The 22,949-nt window shown below is 35.7% G+C and overlaps 1 protein-coding gene and 1 pseudogene across 1 annotated transcript in view; both read right to left on the bottom strand.

The window, feature by feature from the left end:
- Positions 1-22,949, bottom strand: part of ARHGAP24 (Rho GTPase activating protein 24) — a 422,476-nt gene that overhangs the window by 344,636 nt on the left and 54,891 nt on the right. Inside the window, exon 2 of the mRNA XM_004590591.2 lies at positions 7,470-7,669. Coding sequence (XP_004590648.2) covers positions 7,470-7,649 — 180 coding nt within the window. The 5' untranslated portion in view covers positions 7,650-7,669. The remainder of the gene's footprint in view (positions 1-7,469; positions 7,670-22,949) is intronic.
- LOC131480877 (U2 spliceosomal RNA) lies at positions 16,458-16,582 on the bottom strand (annotated as a pseudogene).

Genomic DNA, 22,949 nt, shown 5'->3' with positions numbered 1-22,949 from the left:
ATCATTTCCTGTGTTCTGCACTGAATAATGTGTATATTATAGATCCTAAATTCTAAGCTGCTCTGCTGGTGTAGCCTCATGATAGAAATGATGTTGCTAGATAGATGCTGGAAATGATGTTGAAGATGACAATGATGATGCCTAATATTCATTAAGTACTTGTGACAAGTTTTAACGTACCATTATTTTACGTAATATAAAGAATGAAGCTAGAATGTGGGTTTTATTTTAATTATTTTTAGAGATAGAATAACAAAGTTACTGATACAAGGTCTATAGCAAGTGGTAAAGTGTAATCCTGAACTCTTGCAATCTGATCTGAGAAACTGTATAGAAAACAGAGCTCAACAGCATCCCCACGAAATGTACATAGTGGACAAAGGCTATTTCAGGGGAAGATATGAGATTGAAAATGTTTTTACATCACTTGATCCCTCTGCCTATCATCCTCTCCTTTGTCTGAATTTCCCCTGGCACTTTTCCTCCCAGGTTCCCTGCATAGCAGGAACAGATTTGCAGGGATCTTCCTCCTAGAGTCAACGGTTTCCTGAACAGCCTGCTCATAATTCCTACTGAAATAAAGAATAATTAGAGATCAAGTCTTTACAGGCATCATAGTTGTTTTACAGTATTTTCTTCAGACATTATATCATAATATAAAATAGACAACCTCACGAAGACCAGAATTCCAGGATTGTCATCAGAAACTTTTTGGGGGTACATGCTATTAATTCCCCCACTATGGGCCTGGCATGACAGCTTAGTAGCTAAATCCTCACCTTACATTTGCTGGAATCCCATACCGGTGCCGGTTTGTGTCCTGGATACTCTATATCCCTTCCAATTTGCTGTTTATGGAATGGGGAAGCAGTATCAGATGGCCCATGGCCTAGGAACCCTGCATATGTGTGGAAGACTTGGAGAAAAGCTCCTGACTCCTGGTTTCAGAACAGTTTATCCCTGGCTGCCATGGCCACTTGGAGAGTGAACCAGGGGATGGAAGATCTTTCTGTCTCTCCTTCTCTCTGCAAATCTACCATTTCAGTAAATAAATAAATGAATAAATAAATAAATAATTCTTTTTACTCCCCCCACCAGTATAAGCAAAACACAAAATAAGTCCTGTTTTAACTGCCTAACTATAACTTCAAAAATCAGAGAAAATAAGTAAACAAAAATAGAGTAATGCAAGTCTCAAAATAAAATTTAAAATATGTATTACTGTATTACCATTTCCTAGATTCTTAACATACTGACTATGCTTACTACTTCAAGCTCACCTCTTGTTTCCATTATTTTCTAGATACTGAGATTCCTGATCATTACCAACTCCCAACCATCTACCAAATGACCATGGCTCATGGTTTTTCTTCACCATACACATGTATGTACACCAACAGATGTCTGAACTACCTTTCATTGCTCAGGTTCAACATCTATTCCCTTGATTAAATCCGTAAGCCTTGAAATGGTGACAGGCCTGCCTCCTGTAGCTGATCTGTTTCACAGTTTTCCTTAGTAAAATAATTATTACCTTATACAGTAACTGCAATTGGCCATTATACCCCTAGAATTCAATATCTTCTTTATAAATTGTTGGTGCTATTTTAAGAATCTGGGCCAGAGCTTACTCATTCTTTTTCAATATCCATGTGCCATGTCACCAAACAGTTGCTTAAGGCAGAATAGCCTTACCTCCATATGCTGTATTTTGCACTTTGGCTAACAGCAAACTGCTTTACTGAAGAAAGTAATCCATGTGCCTACAACTGATTGATCTTTGGCAAATGAGTTGAAATTATTCCATGGAGAAAGGATAACCTCTTTGACAAATGCTGCTGGGAAAACTGAACCTCCCCATGCAGAATTATGGAAAAGGACCTCTAATTTATATTCTATAGAAGATTAAGTTGCTAAATCCATAAGTTGATTCTATAAAATTAGTAGAGGAAAACATTGGGGAAAATCTGAAAGACACTGAAATAAGCAGACTTCTTGGATAAGACCATAGGACAGGCAACAAAAGCAGAAATAAAGAAAGAGATTATACCAAGCTAACAAACTCATGTACAAAATATCAGCACTCAAAAAAAAATGATAAGCCAACTGGCAGAGTGGAATAAAATGTCTCCAAATCATGTATCTGATAAACGGTTAATACTGAGTCCATAAGGAGCTCAAGAAACGAAACAACAGGTGTAGGCATTGTGGTTTGGCATCCTAGATTCTTCACTTCTGATCCATCTTCCTGCTAATGGCCTGAGAAAAGCAGAGAAGATGGTCCAAGTATTTGCACCTTGTTGCTGATGTGGGATGGAGCTCCCGGCTTCTGGCTTCAGCCTGGACATTCTAGAAATCAGGGCAGGGAACCAGTGGATGGAAGAATCTCTCTCTCTGTGTCACTTGCTCTCTCTCTAAACTGTGGCTTTAAAATTAATAAATGTGTCTTTAAAAAAGAAGAAAGAAAACCAATAGCAATTAAACAAACAACTCAATGAATAAACGGACAAATGACATGAGTAATAATCATTCAAAGGATAAAATAAAAATTGCCAACAGACCATGAAATAAATGCTCATGATCACTATTTATTAAGAAAATACATATATAAATAAAAATAAAAATAGAGACCACAACTAAGTTTTACCTCACTCCAGTTAAAATCAAGAGACCAGAAAATAATAAATTCTAGAGAGGATATAGTGAAAAAAGTATTCTAATAAATTGTTGATGGGAATGTAAACTAGTACAACTATTCTGGAAGACAGAATGGCAATTCCTCAGCAATCTAAAAACAGATCTGTCATATGACATGGCCATCCCATGCCTGGGATTTTACCCAAACAAAATAGGCATATGAAGAAGTGATTTGTAGCCTTATGCTTATAGCCAAGATACCAAATCAACCCATATTTCCATTACTGATGACTGACTGACTAAAATAATGGGTATAGGTAGATAGATAAATAATGGAATATTAAAATATTAAAATATTCTAAATCTACTAGCTATTAAAATAACTAATTCTAGGGTTTTTAAAGGATGAAACTGGAGAAGATTACACTTAGTGAAATAAGCCAGTCCTCAAAATACACACATTCTGTTTTCTCCAACATGTGGAGTATAGAATAGGAAACGATACATAACAACGAAAGTGATAACTCATGAGCTGGCTATTGATTTCTGCCCTGTTCCTATGGATCAGGAGTCTTTCTAAATTTCACTTGCTGAACAGTTGGCAGTGAGACAGTCCTTAGATGTAAAGTAAAAAGCCAGCAATATTGTGTTTTAGTTCTAAGTTTTAGATTTGAGGAAAAAATCTGATGTTCAGTGTTCCCAGTATTTTTGCAAATACTTAGTTGGAGAGTTTGCTTCAACTGGCTAACTTTTTAAAAATTTAAAACACTAAATACCTGGGATCATCATAAATTTCATGAAATCATGTGTTTTATTAAATATATAAAATTGTAACCTATGCTTAAAACAGTAACAAATTACATTAAATTTAGAGGTCATCCCTTAGATTATAACTGACTGCTTTGTTTTAAGGCATTTTGGTCTAATATAGCATCATCCTCATCATGTCCATAAAAACCTTCTCTGCACGATTGGACCAATATATGCTATAGAAAGTTTATACTAGATTAATTGGGTTGTTGCCTGCTTGGATTTTAGCCATTTTATCAAGAGTTTCAGACTGGCTTGTAAAAATCAGTGCTCCCTAATGTGAACTTACAGCATACGGGTTCATCAGAGAGATATTGACCAAAATAATCAAACATAAGACTTGGTTTTCATTAAGTAATAGTACACTTCAAGAAAAGCAAAACAGAAAACTCCAAAACAACATTCAGAAATGTATCCATGGATTCATTTAAAAAAAAAAAAGCATCATTTATAGGACTATAATATATATGTCCAATTTTTACCTGATTAGTATCAAAAATAACACATCAGTGATTTATTATAACTAATGATGAAAGATGGAAAATATGTATTTGTCACAAACTCAGTTTACATGTCTCAAAGCCTAATAAAATAAGTGTTACAATGTCCTAGGAGTAACTGTAGGGGAGAGATCATTTTAATGGATATGTTTGTAGAAGAAAACTCTCAATTTTTTCTAAACATTTAAATATGATTATATTATGAACATTTAAATTTAAAATAGGTAATATTTTCAAAAAATCTAGGAAAATGTAAGCATAAAATGCTTACAAAAGTGGCCTATAAGTGACAGAAATAATGGAGGCATTAAATGTAGTTTTAAATGTTGGCTGTAATCATAATTTTTCCTCCTATTGTTCCAGAAATCACCAGAATCATCTTTAGTTTTTAAATCTTCTGTGAAAAAATTTACAATTTCAAACACTTACATATAACAGTTTCTTAAGAGAACTTTATCCTAGGTTAAGTAAGGCTGCTGTGTTTTTCCCCCATTAAAAAAGTGAAAGTTACTAAGGAAGCTTCAATTATTTTAAATATGAAATAACTCTATTTTGAGGTCTTCCAGTAGATCACCAGTGAAAATCTAAGAACTGAAAAGCTATTGTCTCCAAATTAGAAACTGTCCTCCAAGAGAGGAGGACCTAGAGGTACTTTTGCTTTTTCTCAAAAAGGAAAATACAGGAAAAGTGCAACTTTCTGTATTCTCTTCTTGAGTAGGTTGTTGAATATTGAGAACGGAAGGTGAAATTTGAAGTAATATCTAAAATATCAACATTCAATTCAAGCAATTAAGTATTTCACATACTAAATCAGGACATTATGATCCTGTACATATAAAAACTAAGGTGCAGAAAAAAAGAAAACCCTCACTGGTAAGGAATATTCATTAACCCAGTTTCCACATCCAAGCATTGAGACAGAGCTGCCTGGATTCCTTCAGAAGAGATTGTGTGTGTAGCTCGAGGGTCACGGGTGTCATGCAGACTGCTCCCCACTGCTTTCTACAGAGTATAGGTTATGTGCAGCACACACTTCCCTTCTTATTGAGGCCTCACTTCCTTCTCTCACCACATCTCATGATACTGGTCACCTTCATCTGATGGAGATATTTATAAACTAGCTTTAAGCAATCAGTGTGTTCATGGGACGATGCAGGGGCTTTTCAAATTCTTAAGCACTCTCTGTAGAAGCTGTCAGTCATTTCTCTGACTTTTTGAATATGTGTTTAAACATTACTGTAGATGATTAAAATTATAAAGAAAGAATTCCCTTTACTTGAATTGCCATGAATGATGAGGTAAAAAAGAAAATTCAGAACTGGTTACTCAAAACTATGACTGTGTTGTTCATTATAAATATTTAACAAATAATAAATAAAAACAGAAATCAAGAAAATGTGCAAGGTAGTGGTTACTGGTCTGTATTTAATTATTAATTTTTTTAAAATTTTTGTTAATACAACTCAATTTTTCTTACATATTTTAAGTCTTAAGCCACAGTAGCCTACTAATATAAGAATACTGTTATCTTGGGCTATGAATTAAACCAGAATTTCACTATCATGTAGATTTTCTTTTTAAGTCATCATAACGTTTTGCATTTTCCTATTTAGATTTTAAAGGTTTAATCAAAATAATCATGGTCTGTGAATGATAACATAGAGGCACTGGTCAGGACACTATGATAAACTTCTCTTTAAACATCTAAGAGTAGTATTTCTCAAACTGGGGTTCAGCTGTATGCAACTTGTCACTTGCAAGTTACTGAATTTAAGAAACACTGATTCAAGCATGGTCTGCAGAATCTTATTTCATTAACAGGACATACTTTGGACTCCCCGAGCAGTCACAACATCTGTTTGCTCTGTTTTCATCTCCCAGTCACTCAGAACCTGAATTCTTGGTTTATTCCTCCAATGCCCATTTCAGATCCTGGATCATACCTAGTTAAATCATTGATTGCATACTCATTCTGATTAATGATCAAGTCCACCCAGTACTTTGTCCAAATAAGAGTCCTTGTGATCAAATATGGGAATCTGATTCATGTTTCTATTTAGTACAACCTGTTCCTCTGAAGTCTTCCAAGTCAGTTATTCTCTGCTCTGCAATATTTTTTTAATACATGAAACTAATCTCTTTTTCTGAGTTTGATATAAATGGATTTATGCTCAAGATAACAATTTAATCTGAATTTTATACAGAATAAAATAAGGTGTAATGAGAAAATGCACCCAAGAGGTTACGAAAAGAGACAGAGATACCATTAGGTTTGCTTCTGCGCTCTGTATGGGAGTGGTCATGTTGCCTCATATTTATAAACCATAATTTTCTCTACTGTAAAAAATATTCCCTATTTTCCATTGGTTTGTTATGACAAACAAGAGAATAGATGAACAAATATGTTATAATTATCATGACATCAGTATGGGACAAGCTTATTCATTTATATATGTCTTTGACACCACTGCCTGTTTAGTGTTACACATAAGTATGGTTAGTAAATATTTCTTAAATTTTCTAAACATTTCATAGGAAAACATATGTAAATACTTCTCCTAGTGTCTGGTCCTATTAAAAATTCAAGGTTATAAGTGAATTCAAAACATGACTGATACGGCTGGTTTTACATAATTCAATTAGAAGAGTGAGAATCCTGTGAAATCATAATTCTTTGCGAAACTTAAGACACTAAAGTAGAAGCCTAACCCAAAATTCTAACATGAACATCCTGGTAGGGAAGTTTATATGGACTCATCTGTTTTTTCTTTGTGTATATAAATATGGAGTTGGAGTACAAACACAGAGGTGATGCCAAGTTCCCATCTCTTTGCATCAGCTAGTAAGCGGTGGTAACAGCAAAGTCAGTCTATTGGAGTCTAAAGCTACAAATGGAGACTTTGCATCTCTCTCATTGCCACCTTGAGGTTTACAAAAAATGACAGGCAAATAAAAGAGCGCGGTGAAACCCCAAAGAAACTTATTTCCAGAGCATTATTCCAGAAACATTGTTTCCAGAGCAGCATGCTAGGTGTAGTGGTGGGATGCCTAAGCAATGTTCACTCAAGCACTTTGTTCAAATTTTATGTGAGTTAGTTAGAGTGCAAGCCTCAGAGAGTTGATGCTAAAAATATTTTAGAAATTAGTAAAAGTTGTGTTTAATGCCTTCAAATGTGTTCTTTCAATGTATTTCTGGGAAGCATAAAGATGTTTTAGCTATAATAGTTACCTCTAGAAGATATATGTTCAAAATTTCTCATTGAATAAGCTTATGAGGGCCTAGAACTTCTGCTGCAGGTTAAGAAATACTGACATTAGTATTAATCAAGTATGCTTAGCCTCTCAATCCCAAGTAACAAGTGCAACATCTCTGAGTCAAAGGAAAGAATGAGAAAGCAGGACGCACCTATGGACTGCATGAGACCAAGGAGACTGGGTTAGCCTCAGGCTCCACCAATTTCCAGCAAGTATATCTCCTTTGATCTCTTTGGCCCACAGTGCTACTTATTTTCTCTGACTTACCAAGGGCTTGGTTTCATCTTCATCTTTGAAATAATAGAGCTGATCTCCCTTGAGCACAAACCAGCGGGTATGCCAAGTCTTCACAAAGCCTCCTTGCTTTCGGAGCCACCCACACTTCATGGCATTTTGCCGCCCTTGGCCTTGCTGGGGATTCTCTGTGGAGTCATTGTTGTCCTCCATGATCAAGCTGATGGACTTTCCTATTTAGCAAACAAAAAGAGGGAGAAATATTAAGATACTTTGCTATAGTCAATTACGTTTTAAACACCATCATTAAAAAAAAGTGGAGGTATGGGGAGAAAAGAGAAGAGAATATATTTGTGAACAAATTCATTGGCTATGTTTTTGGAAGCTACAACAACAGCAGTGTGCCAGAGGAAATCTGGAAAGAACTTTTTATTCTTCAATGAGCTTAGCATCTGTGTCATGATAACTTTTTCTTTTTTTGTTAACCCCACGCACAACTGAAAAATGGGAACGATTTCAAGCTACTGTGTCAAAAAGCAATTTTTCACAACGTAAGTGATCAATGAAAGCAAGGTTTCGAAATTAATTGGCCTCTCTGTTTGGTGTGCACTGACTGAGCAAGCACCACCCCAACACATGGTCAAGTAGAAAATGACTACTTTAAAAACCTCAATGAAGGCATTTGGTTCATATATGTGGATTTCAAGAAGTGTGCTCCTAAAAAAAAAAAGCGTGCTCCTTCCCTCAAAACTTTGTCTTTAAAAATTTCTTCACTGTCAAGCTTTACTGAAAATTAGGAAATAAAGTCTGCTTCACCACTTAGTCACCCCCCTATCCCCACCCATATTCAACATGAAACTTCAGGCATTGTTGCATATCCTGTAAATGCCAAGAGAAACAAATTTTTGTAATGATTTGTAAAGGAATATAAGACCCCACACCTTCCATATAGGAAGGGAAGAAGTCCATCATCAGGAAAAACTCATTAGAAAAATATTAAACAACAGGTGAGATGCTCACTGGATGACCCAATATGAACAGAGGAAATCAACTTCCTGGGAGAGACAAAGATACAGGATTAAGAAATGAAAGAGCTGTTCCTCTTGCAAATGCTTCCTCCAAATTGTTTCTTATACTTATTTCTTTTTTTAATATATTTTTATTTTGAATTTTTAATTATGTGGTACAATTTTGTATAGGCTGGGCTTTCCCCCACAAAACTCCCACCCCCTATCAGATTTTTCCCATTTTGTGACAATAGTGTAGTCCTTCATAAGGAATCATAATTCTATCAGTCTCTAATTTAAGTGTACTCTGACATTGTTGGTACAATGTCAGACAGTTCAGCATCCCATTGTATACACATGTTCAATAGTTTCATTGGGAATCCATCTTTCGTCTGGATGCAGGGATGCATGTTCCATCATACCCCCATGTCTCATATTTACTTCTAAGGATGTATTCAGCTATTGAGAAACCTACGCTCACCCTTGTGTTTAAGACAATGATACGTAGATACATAGCAACAATAAAGAATAGACTATTCTTGTTCAGACACATTCATGCACAAAGTTCTATTGCATAAATCTGATTGATTCTAGAGGACGAGCTGTCTTCTATCTGCTCTTTATTCTCACCACTGAATTTCAATTTGTAAATACACAGTCCTACTTATGAGTTCTACGATGCTTCAATTTCTCAGAATGTTTGTTTTTGCTTTTTTAAAAAAATGAGTTTGCAGCGATCAAACTTCCAAGGTATACTCTATAAATTTAGTTTCCCATTCCATTTGCAGAAACCCAGTAGAACTTTGATTTCAATTACTTACTCTGATCATATACACAATCTTTTTAGTAGTTTACTATTCTCACTTGAATACAACATATATATCACCCTTCCTGCTTTAACTGCCATTTTTAGAACATTTAAGACACAGCGTCAAAGTTTCAATATTACTTCTCATTCAATACCCATTCCCCTCTGTGTTTATATTGAAATGCACATCTAATTAACGGACCTCTATAAAACATACTCATTTGTCATTTGTTCCAAGTGGCATTCCCACGACAGTAACTTCTTGCTGCAGAATACACTCTCCTTTCCTGAGCCAGCACACATGAGTGCAGACTGCATCACAAACAATGCCTCCAGTTTATTATACCTCTAGGGTAGGAAATTTCATCTCCTTCCTTTCACATCTCTTGACTCCCTATAAAAAGCTAGGTAAACCCCACTCTAATTGAACAGTAAATGACATAATATAATTTAGATAACCCTAAAAAGTCTTCTTGTTTCCTGGTATTTAACTTGCTCGTATTTATATAATTTCCTATCTCATAACCATCCATATCATATTTGATCTACCATGTAACTTAAATAGAACCTGAAAACAAATATTCCAAAACACATCTGCAAATAAATGCATTCTGCAACAAGAAGTGAATTCTCTTAGGTCCAATTTTCCTTCCTTTTCTCTCAAATTTATGTTTTTCTATTAGATTTGAAATAAAATCATTTCTAAAGTGTTGTGAAGTAATTAGCAACCTACTATCAATAACACTAAAATGTGAATAATCAATTATTTTTGTATATTACTGATACCTAGGTAAAATATGCATGTAATTTAGAGCATACTTTATGATTCTTCCCACATGTTGTTTATAAACCTGGCTGAAACACAGTGAGCACTTAGTTATACTGCCTATATTTTTATAACTTCAAATGCACCAGAAAATATTATACTAATACTAATTGTAATAGTTCAGTAAAGCAGAAATGAAATAGATTTTTCATTTGTATGGGAAAATAATGCTGCAGCAATTGCTGAATATGTTAAATCGTTTTATTAAAGCAATGGTGATTTTTATAAAGAAATCTTGCTATATTTGGATAAAAATTCTACCCTTCCTCTCTAGGATGAGGATGATGTTGAATTGGATTATTTCTAACTACAGCCCCTCTTTGCCCTCTGAAATCCTGTAATTCCACAGTGTATGAAGACCAAATAGCCTCAATACTTAGTATAATATCTGCCACATAGTGACATTTAATCAATGTTTGATGAACTGATCAATTTTGCAATAGGTTTCATATTGTGTTTAAAAGTAAACATGATCACTCTCTGAACTGAACTTCAAAACCTGATCTTGTAAATAACACCATGATGCACCTCGTTACAAAAAAAAGTGATCATTTAATTCATGACTTTGCCTCACTCTGAATATAAATCAATCAGTTAAGTCCAGCAGACAATTCATCTCAAAAAGACATTCCAAACCTCTCCACTTGGTTTTATCTATAGTGCTGCCCTACAGTGCAGGCCATCATCATGTTTTTTGACAGTTATTTTACTTTATTATTGTTACCATTATTATTATTTACTTGACAGATAACGAGACAGAGCTCCTCTCTGCTAATTATCTCCCTAAAGGCTACAAAAGCTGAGATTGGGCTGAGGCCAAAACTGGAAGTCAGAAACTCAATCCAGATTTACCATATGGATGGCAAGAACCCCAAAACTTGAACCACTGCTGCTACCTCCTACAGCTTGCATTAGTAGGAGCCTGGAGTCACAAACTAGAGCCAGATATCAAACCCAGGTACTGTGTCCATTGCAGGATGCAGACATCCTAATGGGGAGGTTAAATACATGCTCCATCATAATCTTTTGATCAGATGATTTTTCACAGCCTTCCAACTGATCTCACTCCTTACATTTTAACCACAAACACAAACACTTTGTTACATGCTCACACATACTTCATTCTCCATTTTGCAGCCAAACTGAACCTTTAAAAATGCAAATCAGATAATGAGGCTTACTCTAAAAATTTTTATTGGTTTCCCACTGTACTTATGCCAAATTTCAGTCTTAACATGACCTTCCAGGCTCTGACTCAACTCAGGCTTGACTTGCTCTTAAAATAATCTCATGCTACCTCCTGCTCCTCCATCACCACACCTCAAACTTATTCAACCCTATTGGGCACTTTTTAGCTCTTGAAATATTCAAGTCATTATATGCCTCAAGGATTAATATTTGCTCATCTCTACCTAGAATACTATGCTCAGGTTCTTGGCATAGCCAATGTGCTTTCATCTAATTTTCAGGTTAAAATCTAAATGTTTTGTCAACGTGTGTGTGTGTGTGTGTGTGTGTGTGTGTGTGTCGGGGGGAGGATGGGTTGGGGAAGGGGGAAGGGAAATCCCAGCGCCTATGGAACTGTATCTTCAAATGAAAATTTATAAAAGAAAACTAGAACTCAGAAATTATCTTGTGTCTTCATATCAATCTTAGTAAAAAGCCTTACTGATGGCTACTGTAACATGCCATTGTTGAGAAAGTTCTCATCATTTGGTAGATTCATAAGTTTGAATTGTTTTCTTTGTGATGGAAATTGATTTCTAAGTCTACTTACATGGTTCTTTCTGCAACAAAGTAGGCTAAGAACATAATGGTCTTGCATGGTGCATTTAGAGATGAAATTCAGGCACCTAACAAAATTTCCTAAAAGTCAAACAGCCTTCACGTAGGTATTTTGATTTGTGACTACATTTCACATTAAAAAAATTTGCACAGATATGAGCAAAGATGTATATAAATGGAATACCATTTGCCATTACATTTGCATTGTATTTGCAATACATTTGAATTTTCTTTGTACAGATTGAGCTACATATGTTCAACAAGTATAAGAAAATGAAGTTAGTAGAAAGACTAAAGTGGAAGAGGAACAAAATTGAGAACAATTTCAGTTGCCTACAGTGCCTCCACTCCCCTCAATGGATGTCTGTCCATGGCAGGTGGTAGAGGAAGTGTTTCATTGTGCAATGTGATTCCAGAGTTGGAGTACACATGATTTCATGATTCATTGCTCCTTTAAACATACTATTCCAGTTGTCCCAGCATTGAACGAGTGATCGTTTGTATTGCTGCAGAAAACAATGAAAAAAACAAAACAAAACAAAAAAACCAAAAACCTCAGTGTTGGTGAAACATTGCAATTTTTGGAGACATTTTCAGGGCTCTCAAGAATAATTTTGATGACTCCAAATTGCCACCTTTTGATTTGAATTCATAACATAATTATTTTGTAAAATACAATTATTTTGTAAGATGTGATTATTTTGTAAAATATGATTCAGTTTTATGTTATCTAACTGCAGAGAGCCAATTTATCTGAATGGTACTCTTTCATACTGAAAAATTATGTTGTCACATGGTTATTGTTAACATGCTGGTTTGTCAAAAATTAGGGCATTTCATTCTGTTGATAATTACCCACACAACAAAGATGTATACAAAGAAAAAGAATTCATATGTATGTGTGTGTACCCCTTGATGTGTGATGTGATGGATGTGGGCAGATACACATTGTGTACATGATTTCTACAAAAGAGCATTCTCAAAGGTATAATATTTTTTATATTCTGCTACCATTTAAAAAATACTAAATGCCATGACTCTGGAAGACATGTAAGATTTGCCTGTAGATTAGGTCGTCTTTTAAAATATTTATTTATTTGATTTGACATGCAGAGAGACAGACAGATGGAGACATATAAACACACAGAGGTCCCATCCCTTGGTTCATTTCCTAAATGCTAACAGTAGCAGAAGCTAGATCTTGCCAAGACCAGGATACAGGTACTCAATCTGGTTTTCCCTTCATGGCAGGGCCCACCTTGAGCCACCGTCTGCAGCTTCAGACTGCACACATGGTCACAAAGCTGAAATCGGAAGCAGAACCTGAACTCAAATTCAGGCACTCCAGTATGAGATGTGGACACTTAAATCCACATATTAATTCCTGGGCCAAATGACCACCTCCTGACATTGTTTAATGAGGCCCAACGAATACTAAAGAGCATTGCCATATGGTGCTCACTGAACAACATGCTTGTGCCATTATTATAGTGCAGCTGTTAATCCAAAGATTTATCTTCAATTATTTCTCAGAACATTTCTTTAATAGATGTACAAATGTGTCTGATTTAGAAATTAACACTTTTGATACTGTAAGCATCTAAGTAATTTCAGGATAAAATACCATTATAAATACTTTTTGTGGGTAATACGGACACCTTTATTTAAGTTTAACTGCCCATGCCCAGATTTTAGTTCAGCTGTGAATTATTTTTGAGGAATATGTGGGTACATTAGATTCTCAGAGTCACGGTGAATGCAAGATAGTTAATACAACTCATATCAGTTCTCATGTTACTGAGTTATTAATGTATAGAAAGCAGATTCAATATAATTCACAATTTAAAATCCTAGTAATTTATATTTCCCTTCCATTTTCTTCTTATTAATTTTTCAGACAGCATATTTTAATTTACAGTATAGTCAGAGGGCTCACGCTCCACCAAATCAATATCTCGACAAGAAAAGCTTTCGAAGAGATTATAATTCAGCAGGACTACAGGCAAGGACTATTAACAATAACAAAGAAAAGATGTTCATTTTACTCATGTACAGCAAATTTTAAACTCAACTACAGTAAGTTGGGGGATCATTTTCTCCACATGCTCACCAGCTTTGTTCCTTTTTTGATTTTGGATAATGCACAATTTACCTGTGCTGAGGTGCATGCTCCTTGTGTGTTTATTGCACTTCCCTGATGGCCATTTGTATTTGATCCTTTGGAAAATGCCTGTTCATATCCTATGCTCATTTCTTCACTGTTTTTTGTTTTGTTTTGTTGTTCAATTTCTTGAGCTCCTTGTATATTCTGGATATTAACCTTTATTGACTACAGATTCTCTCCCATTCGGCTGGTTGCCTCTCTGTGGCATGCTTGCTTTGTTGCACAGGGACTTCTAAGCTTTCTGCACCACTCTCATTTCTCCTCACACTCTGTGTGACCTTATTTTCTTTTCCCCACAGCACACAAAAGACCCTTTCCTGTCTTGCTTGGTTTTGCTTGTCTATTGCTCCCTTTTGGTGTGTGAGCACCCTGGATGGTGACTTTCTCCTCAGGGCACAGTTTAGAGCAAGCAGGAAGAGTTTATTAAGCCTCTGGTCACATGCTAAATCCATGCACATTCCCTAAGGAATACACTAGTAAGAAAGGAAAGAATTCTAGAATTGTTAGTGATGCACACATGCACATTCTACATAACTAATGAGTCATATGTAAGAATTTGTCTATCTAGGTTTTACAAACATATACATTTATGAAAAAATAGGGACAAAACTAGGAAGAGTCAAACAGTTAAATCTTAGTAGCTGGTTATAAGCAGAAAAAAAGTAACATCTAAATGAAGAAAACTAATGAGTAAAAAGCAGTTCACTTGTGTGCTGTCCTTCGCTGTCTTATCATTTCTTTGGTTGAAAAGAGAACCAGACTGTAAGGAAGTAAACACTCCAGGTCTACTATTGGAAAGACTCCAACAAAATTGTTTTAGCTCTGAGAATAAATTTCAAGAGTATATTTCTGCTTTTCAGGAAACAACTTAATATATTTCAGCTCCTTAAAAAGGACTTTGGTATTCATGGTCAACTTTATTGCTTTTATCAATGCTTCCCTGTTAGCTGGAATTGTCCACCTCTGATACCAACATCACTGCCATCCCCACACAGGAATTCTCCCTTTCATGTGATCCTGTATTACTATGGCCTGAGTTTCATCACATATGGACCACCTGCTTATTCTTGTACTCTTCTATACCTTCATTTCTTAAACATACTAGATAGGCATGTAGCAGAAAATTAAGGTTTGTTGAGTAAATGTAAGATGAGTAAATAAGTCTATAAATACTTCGGTCAGCTTTTGAAACCTATTACAATTGATCCCAGAGTATCAATTTAATTCAAAATATTGAGAAAACCTCCCAAAACATTGGCATTTACTTCATACAATGCAAAGATGTCAGATTTTCTCAACTAAACATAAAAACATAAGTCAAAATTAGCTATTTAAAGCTAATCTGAATGTTAGAAACCACTGAGCAAAGTATTGCCATCTGTGTCACTGCATGATACACTTAATCTTGATATGAGTTTAAATATAAAGACACATTTCTTTTAAAAATTAATAGTGAAATGAAGCAAACATGAGAAACTGAGTTAGACACGATAATAAAAAAAACAACAAAGTTTAGTCACTGGAAAGGAGTAATTAGAAAAATTTAAAGTACTAATTCTGCTCATTTGTATTTGGTTTCCTAAGGAAACATAAGAATCCTGCTGCTTGATTCACATGAAATTAAATTGTCCAAAACATCAGAGAATATGAAATAATGGAACAATATGTATATGTTGGGATGAATTAGGAATATACATTTATAATTTTTATTTTAAGCTTTAATTCATTCATATTCACTTAGTAAGAAACCAAGATTACTTAACAGAATGAGCCATTTATTAAAGAAAAATATACTTCAGTATTTACTTCGTTTTTGTTGTATATTTTGTACTCCATCTCTTCTAGAAAAATCTGCTCCCTCTTCAGGAATTTTTGATTCAACCAGAGAGAACAGTCAAATATACATATATATATATAAAACCATGCCATGTCACTCTCTAAGGGTAAGTTAAAAAAAAGAAAATGCCTAGAATTTCTAATGCAGATAACCTGAGTATAAGTCAAAATTCAAATCAAAACATGCTATCACCAATGAGATTACAAAGGTATTTACAGATCTGTGGATATTCCATGGCTGCTGTTCAAGCTCTTGAAGACATAATTAGTAATTCCCTGGATACATACACAGAGCCCTTATTACAAATACTCTAGACAGCCTCAACCAATCAGTCACATATGGACAAGAGAGCAGCATTCACTGTGACTTTAATTTTGCAAACAAAGAACTGAAGACAGTCCTTTAAAATGAAATAGAAACTGAGGCACTCACTCCAAAAGGGATGTTATTTGAATTGGGAAAAGAAGGGAAAAACAACTCCTTAAAAAAAACATACAAAATCTAGTTTCTTTACAGAAGTTTAAGGATGGAAAAACCATTGCATCATATGCATATAATCAAATAGAAATAAAACCTGAAGCATGAAATTGGAAATAGGAATTGGATTTTGTTTGTACATTAATTAATCCAATGCATAACTGTAATTCTCAAAATTAGATGAGAAACTTGATGTTTAAATGCTTTTACACTTGATCTTAGCCAAAAGGCCGAGAAGCGATGATGTTAAAATGCTTTTGCTGTGAAGTACTTTTAACATTGAAAGAAAGGTAAAGACTTTCTGTTTAACCTTTGCCCCCACAAAGCACAAGCTCCCTTATTATAAAATTCCCCAAGAGAGTGCTTCTATCTGTTCCAGTTGACAACACAGCATTGTCACCTAGAGTCATGGATATCATTGTGGTGCTAGGCATTCCAGGGGCTGGAACACATATATGTGGATATGGATCACCAAAGGAGTGTCACTCAGAGTAAATTATCACCCTAAAAATTCTTTCTGCTCTTGTCCATTTCTCTCTTGAAACCATTTTTGGCAACCACTCGTTTTTCTATTATGTCAATAGAAACTTGATTTGATGAATGCTGTGTACAAGTTTTTTTTTTTTTTTACAGCCCTCTTGTCTCTCATGCAATATAAAACTGCTTTGAAAGGCTCTTTCTAACAAAAGAGCTTCTAGATGTGAACAGACACAGGATTACACTGTGGAAAGGATGGGACTGTGATGGCACGGTCCAGGGAGCACTTCACACATAGTGCAGAGCGCTAGGCTAGGGAGGCAGCGGGGTCACTGCAAGAGGCAGGCCTCACTGGGGCTAAGCTGCTCATCTGGCTCCTTCCTCACAACAGAAGAACATATGTGTGTATCATAAATGGAGTCCCTCTGGCTCTGTCCTCTGGAGTCTATGTATTTAAGCTTAGATGGGAGCTTTTCTAAAACACTACTTTCAATATCAGGTTCCATTCCTGAGTCAAACCTGGGAAAATAGATGTTGTCAACTGAATTATGATTTCAAGCCTCTCTGTGGCGCCAGCTTTTCATTCAACGGCACTTCAAAGAAAAGACTTTTGTAAGTGGGTAACTTTGAAGAAGATAGTCATTTATCTATAGTGAACTCTCAGGTTTGCTCCTCCAAAAAAAAACCCTGAGGTACTTAATGATTTCCAATGAGGACTGCTGCTGCTTTGTCAATTAATCCTGAGGATTGAACATCATCAGGCTTGCTTTGTAAGCCCAGGAAAATTACTAGGCTCCCTAAGTGTATAAATCTTAGTCTAATCACTGAACCACAGTTGCTCCCCCAGGAGTTTATAATACTGAGGTACTGATAACGCTTTTATTAGAATTTGAGGAAGGTAGGGAAAAGATGCAAATTCAAAAAACATATATAAGCCATGCATTATCTGCTGCAATGGCCGTATCGAGAGAGCGAAGCAGATGTTGGTGTTTCCAGCGGTCCTAGATACAGTCCTATGGCAGAGTACAGGTGCTTATGTGTGTAAACATAGTCATGCCATTCTCACAATAACTTTCTGAAGTGTGTGCTTTAATACTTCTATTCTACAGATGAATAAACGAAGATACAGAAAGGCAACTACAACCTTGTTAATAAATGGCTGATTCTTAACAATCAGGCATTTAACTGATGAACTTATCTGGACAATATGATGCTGGACTTTATGCCTGGCAGATGCTTCCAATGAAAGAACCTCAGCTGAATTTGAACTGTGGTAACGCAACAGGGTGGAGGAGTCCACCATGGGGGGGGGGAGGGCTGAGGGGCTTGGGGGGGAATCCCACTGCCTATTAAACTGTGTCACATAATGCAATGTAACCAATAAAAAAGGGAAGAAAAACAATCAGGCATTCAAACATACATGAAGTAGATACAGAGACTGTGTTCCTAACCACAAATTCACATTGCCTGTCAAATATTAACAAGCAATACATGGTAGTGTAGAACAGACACACAGATTTACAAAAACAGATGAATAAGGAAACTGTTCTTTCTATGCAAAACCTGCAGTATGTATACACCTTCTGTATGCATGGCCTTATGTTCCAGATAGATCACGAATGCCCCCTTTTCTTGGGATTTATGCACATCTATTTCATTCTGGGATTTTATTTTTTAAAATTATGTAGTTCAGCAGAACCTTCCATGTGAACCTCTTTCCACAACTGACTACTCTTTTCCTTTCAGCAACTTCAGAACTGTCAAGCAAATGAGCTTGGAAGCTACATTTTGCCTATCCTTTGTAGGAGCCAGGAAACAAAACACAACCACCCTGCAGAACTCAGAATATTTTTAGCACAGAGGGAAAAAAAGGTATGTAGCAAGTGTGCTTGACCAATTATGCTGAGAAGATTAGTGATGAATGAGACTAATTCCTTTTCACTTTTTAAAAAGGTGAAACTGCACAGCATGGTGTCTTATTAGAAAAGTACAATGAGATAGTCCTAAGAATGTTGCTGTAGCATGATTTCCAAGTGCTCACTCACTCCAAATGCCAATACTTGTATTGTCTGTTTCTCTCATCTGGGTCTCCCAAGATGCCACAGAATTATAAGTGGAAGCTCTAAGCTCACCTTTGCTGGGACCTGGACTAAGGAAGAAGTACCAAACTGAAGAACTGTTCAACAAAGATGAATTTAAATGGCAACAGAATCACCAGAGGCAGATGAAAATTATGTAGTCAGGGCAACAGGAAGAACTGAAATGCTTTATTTATTCACATGTCTAACACATTGCCTGGGAAAAATAATAATCACAGATACACAGTCCCATGAATATTAAGTATCCCATAAACCTTTTTAAAATAGAGCTGATGTCCCTGTTTATATATAATCCGAGGCTGAAGTAGCTTGCCTGAGGTATTACTCTAACAAGCATGTAAGAAACAATGTGAGTGCACATTTTTTTAAACTCGGACTCCTGAAAAGGGTTTTCTCCCTTTTGTCCCTTTTGAACCACACAACATCATACACGGACTACCAACAACCGCTACCTTATATCTCCTAGTTTTCCAAAACAGGAAGGAATGAGTAAAGAAAAAAGGGATATAGGTAGACTCTTAAATATTTATTATATCATGTCTTAGTGTTGTTGCAGAAATGTCTGACACAATTAACAGAACATTAAGGAAGTTCTCTAGCTGCATTTATTTCCATAGCATTTTTTAAGGATTTCAAGGATTGAAACCTAAAAAGAAGGCATTAAATGAAGGGTAATTTATAATAATTTTGTTATGTGTACAACTTAACATAATCTTTGAGTGAAAAGAAATAAAATACATGTAAGAATTGCAGAAACAGTTTAGCTTTCCAGCATGGTTATAAAGTCTAAACACATGCTGATTAAATATTAAAATTTACAGTTAATTTTCAATTAATTAGGAAAAACGGTCATGTCACCAAGGCAATTGGCAGGATTCAGGTTTTACTATGAGATTTAGAAGCCATTCAATTTTGTCGTACTGTGAGAAGTCAGTTATCAGTAGTTTTATCATTAATATAATGTTAAGTGACTCCTTTTCCAACCACACTAACAATTGTTATGATTTTCCTACTTCAAAAACTATATAATTCCTTTATTCTATCCTCTCCTTTCCTTTTCTCCCAACTTGTTTGTTGGTCCATTTCCACCCTCGCTTTGCTTCATATCCCAATGACAGCTTCATTCTACTGCACATTTTTTGAGATTCTAAGGGCTTTCCTCTCAGTCCTACGAGCAGGCTGATAAATCTCAAACATGCATTGTATGAAGTTCAAGACCTTCAATAGATTCCAACTGCACAGCACATTGTATTCAAACATTGCCTCATATTGAGGGTGTCCTGATCTAGTCCAGCCAATTTTTCCAACTTACTGTGCATTGTTTTTCCAACAGGCATCCTATGAAGCAATCATCCAAATCTGTCTAGTCAATTTAACCTGTTCATCCATTTCATTATTCTTGCTCCCGCCTTGAAATTTACTAGAGGCACTGTCTGCAGCAACAACTAAATGAACAGATAAACTCATATAGCACTACCTACCATGCAAAGATCTAAGTGCTTTATATGTTCAAATGACTGTAACCCTCACAATAACCTCATGAAAGACTTGTTTTCCTTTTTTTTCTTTTTCTTTTTAATACACTGGTTACTCAAAACCATGTCAATTCCATAACATTGCAAATTGCTGTTGATGTTATATTGGGACTCTTAATTGACTGGGATGATATTCTACCAGCTCAAACTTCAGACCAGAAAAGGTCTCCCCAAGAAACTGTTCAACCCATCTGGACAATAAGTAGCTGGACTCTATGCTTGGTATATGTTTGCAATGAAAGAATCTTGATTGAATTTGAACTGTAATACTGCATCAAGGTGGAGGAATCCACCGGGGGGAGGGGAGGGGGAGGGAGGGGAGGGGGAGGGAGGGGGGGGATTCCCAGAGCCTATGAAACTGTCACATAATGCAAAATAATTAACAATAAAAAAAAAAGAAAGTATATGCTATTATTATCATTCCCATTTTAAAGACAGTCCAAAGTGATGAAGTAATTCATGCAAGTTCAAACGATTAGTATACAACACAGCCAGAATTCAAACCAAGCATTCTGGTTCCAGATTTAAAATACTCAAACACTACATCAGTATCTTTCAATTACTGAAAAGTATAATATGTTCATTGTATATAAGATAATTAGTCAGTAATTAAAGCATGCATTCCATTTTTGCTGTTAATGAAAACTATCTATAACAAGAATGAAACATTTTATTACTGTCAAGAACCAATATCTCTAGGGAACACTGTTTTATGCAAAGACTTCATGTGAAAAGAGTAAACATGAAAATCAAATTTCCAAACATTGTGATTGTAAAAAAAAATAGCTTTCATTTCACTAACAAAGTGATCTGGAATAGAGCTTGTCTGTGGCAGGGGGAAAAACAGTGAAGCATGTTCTGTTACAAAATTTCCAGAGAACTATATTCCTGATGGATATAGAAGCAGCTTCTCCAAAAGGTACTAGGAAACTAATACTGGAAATTTTGGCAAAAGCAATTAGGAAGGGGAAAGAAATAAAGGACACCAAAATTGGAAAAAAAAATTAGTAATAGTTACCCTTGCTTTGCAGATGACATGATGTTACACATGGAAAACTCTAACACACCACTTAAAAGCTGTTAGGATTGATAAACCAATTCAGTAAAGTTGCAGGTTTCAAAGTAAACTTTAAAAAGACCAGTAGCTTCATGTATGTTTATGATGAACTCACAGAAAGTGAAATAAATAAATTCCACATACAACAGCGACAAAAATATCAAATATCTAGGAATAAATTTAACCAAAGAAGTGCAAGATCAAGTCAAGGCCACAAAACGTGGAGAGATATTCTTTGCTTATAGCTCTGAATAACTAAATCATTAAAATGTCTATACTACCTCAAGCAACCTACAGATTCAATGCAATCCCTACCAAAACACCAATGACACCCTTACAGAATTAGATAAAGCAATCCTAAAATTCATTTGGAATCAGAACGAACCAGGGTAGCCAAAGCAATTCTTAACAAGAAAAATCAAGTAGTAGGCATCACAATAACTGATTTCAAAGTATACTACAAAGCTACCGTAAATAAAATAGCATGACACTGATATTAAAAACTGATACATAGATCAACGGAACAGAATATAGAGCCCCAAATTAATCCACATGCATATGATAATGAAACATTGATGGATACCAGAAGCAGACACAAGACTCCTGGGTTAAAAACAACAAAGAACTTTTATTTTGAGGGAGAGGTAAATAGAAAGAAAAAGATTGCCATCTGTTGGTTCACTCCCCAAGTACATTGGGCAAAGCCGGGGTCCATGAACTCAATCCAGGTCTCCCACGTGGATGATAGCTGTCACCACTGCTTCCCTAATGACGATAAAAATGGGAAGCTGTGCCCCGGAGCCTACATCGGCATCTGACCCACTAGGTCCAACACAGCATGAAGGCATTCTAACAGGAACGGTGAACTCATCTCCAATAGCTTATCCCAGAAATTCAAGACTTTATTATCCACAGCAATAGCATTAGTCAGAATATCACACCTGCATAAATATTGGATTGTGTTACCTGACGTAAATCTGGAGCCTGGGAGACCTGAATCTATTAAAATGGACAGGAAGTCTGCCTAACCTTTGCCACAGAGCGACACATCAGCTGCAGTAAACTAAACGGTCACAAAGCTGTCCTTTTCTCAGAACGATATCGTCTCTAGGTCACCAGAGGGTTACTAAACAAACAACGGTGAAACACAAGGCTCTTTCCTCTGCAGTCTGTGCCTCTGCTCACAAGACCTGCAGAATCCTGTAGCACCCACAGGTGGTGGTTTCCTGATAACTGGATGTTTTCATTCACACACTGTTCTTACGTACACAAAACGGTAGTAGACAGTGAAGCATTGCTACTGCAAGGAACCAAAGGTGACTACAAACACTTACAAGAGAAATATTCTTTATATTATATAAGATGGTGGCTAAAGTGTATTACGTGTATATGCTTTTCATGAAAAATGTACACTAAAAAGTACACATGAACTGTTTATAAA

Source organism: Ochotona princeps, chromosome 7 (genome assembly GCF_030435755.1).
Source record: "Ochotona princeps isolate mOchPri1 chromosome 7, mOchPri1.hap1, whole genome shotgun sequence".
NCBI classification, from domain to species: Eukaryota; Metazoa; Chordata; class Mammalia; order Lagomorpha; family Ochotonidae; genus Ochotona; species Ochotona princeps.
The sequence above is the reverse complement of the archived record's forward strand: the minus strand, read 5'-3'. Positions and strand labels throughout refer to the sequence as shown.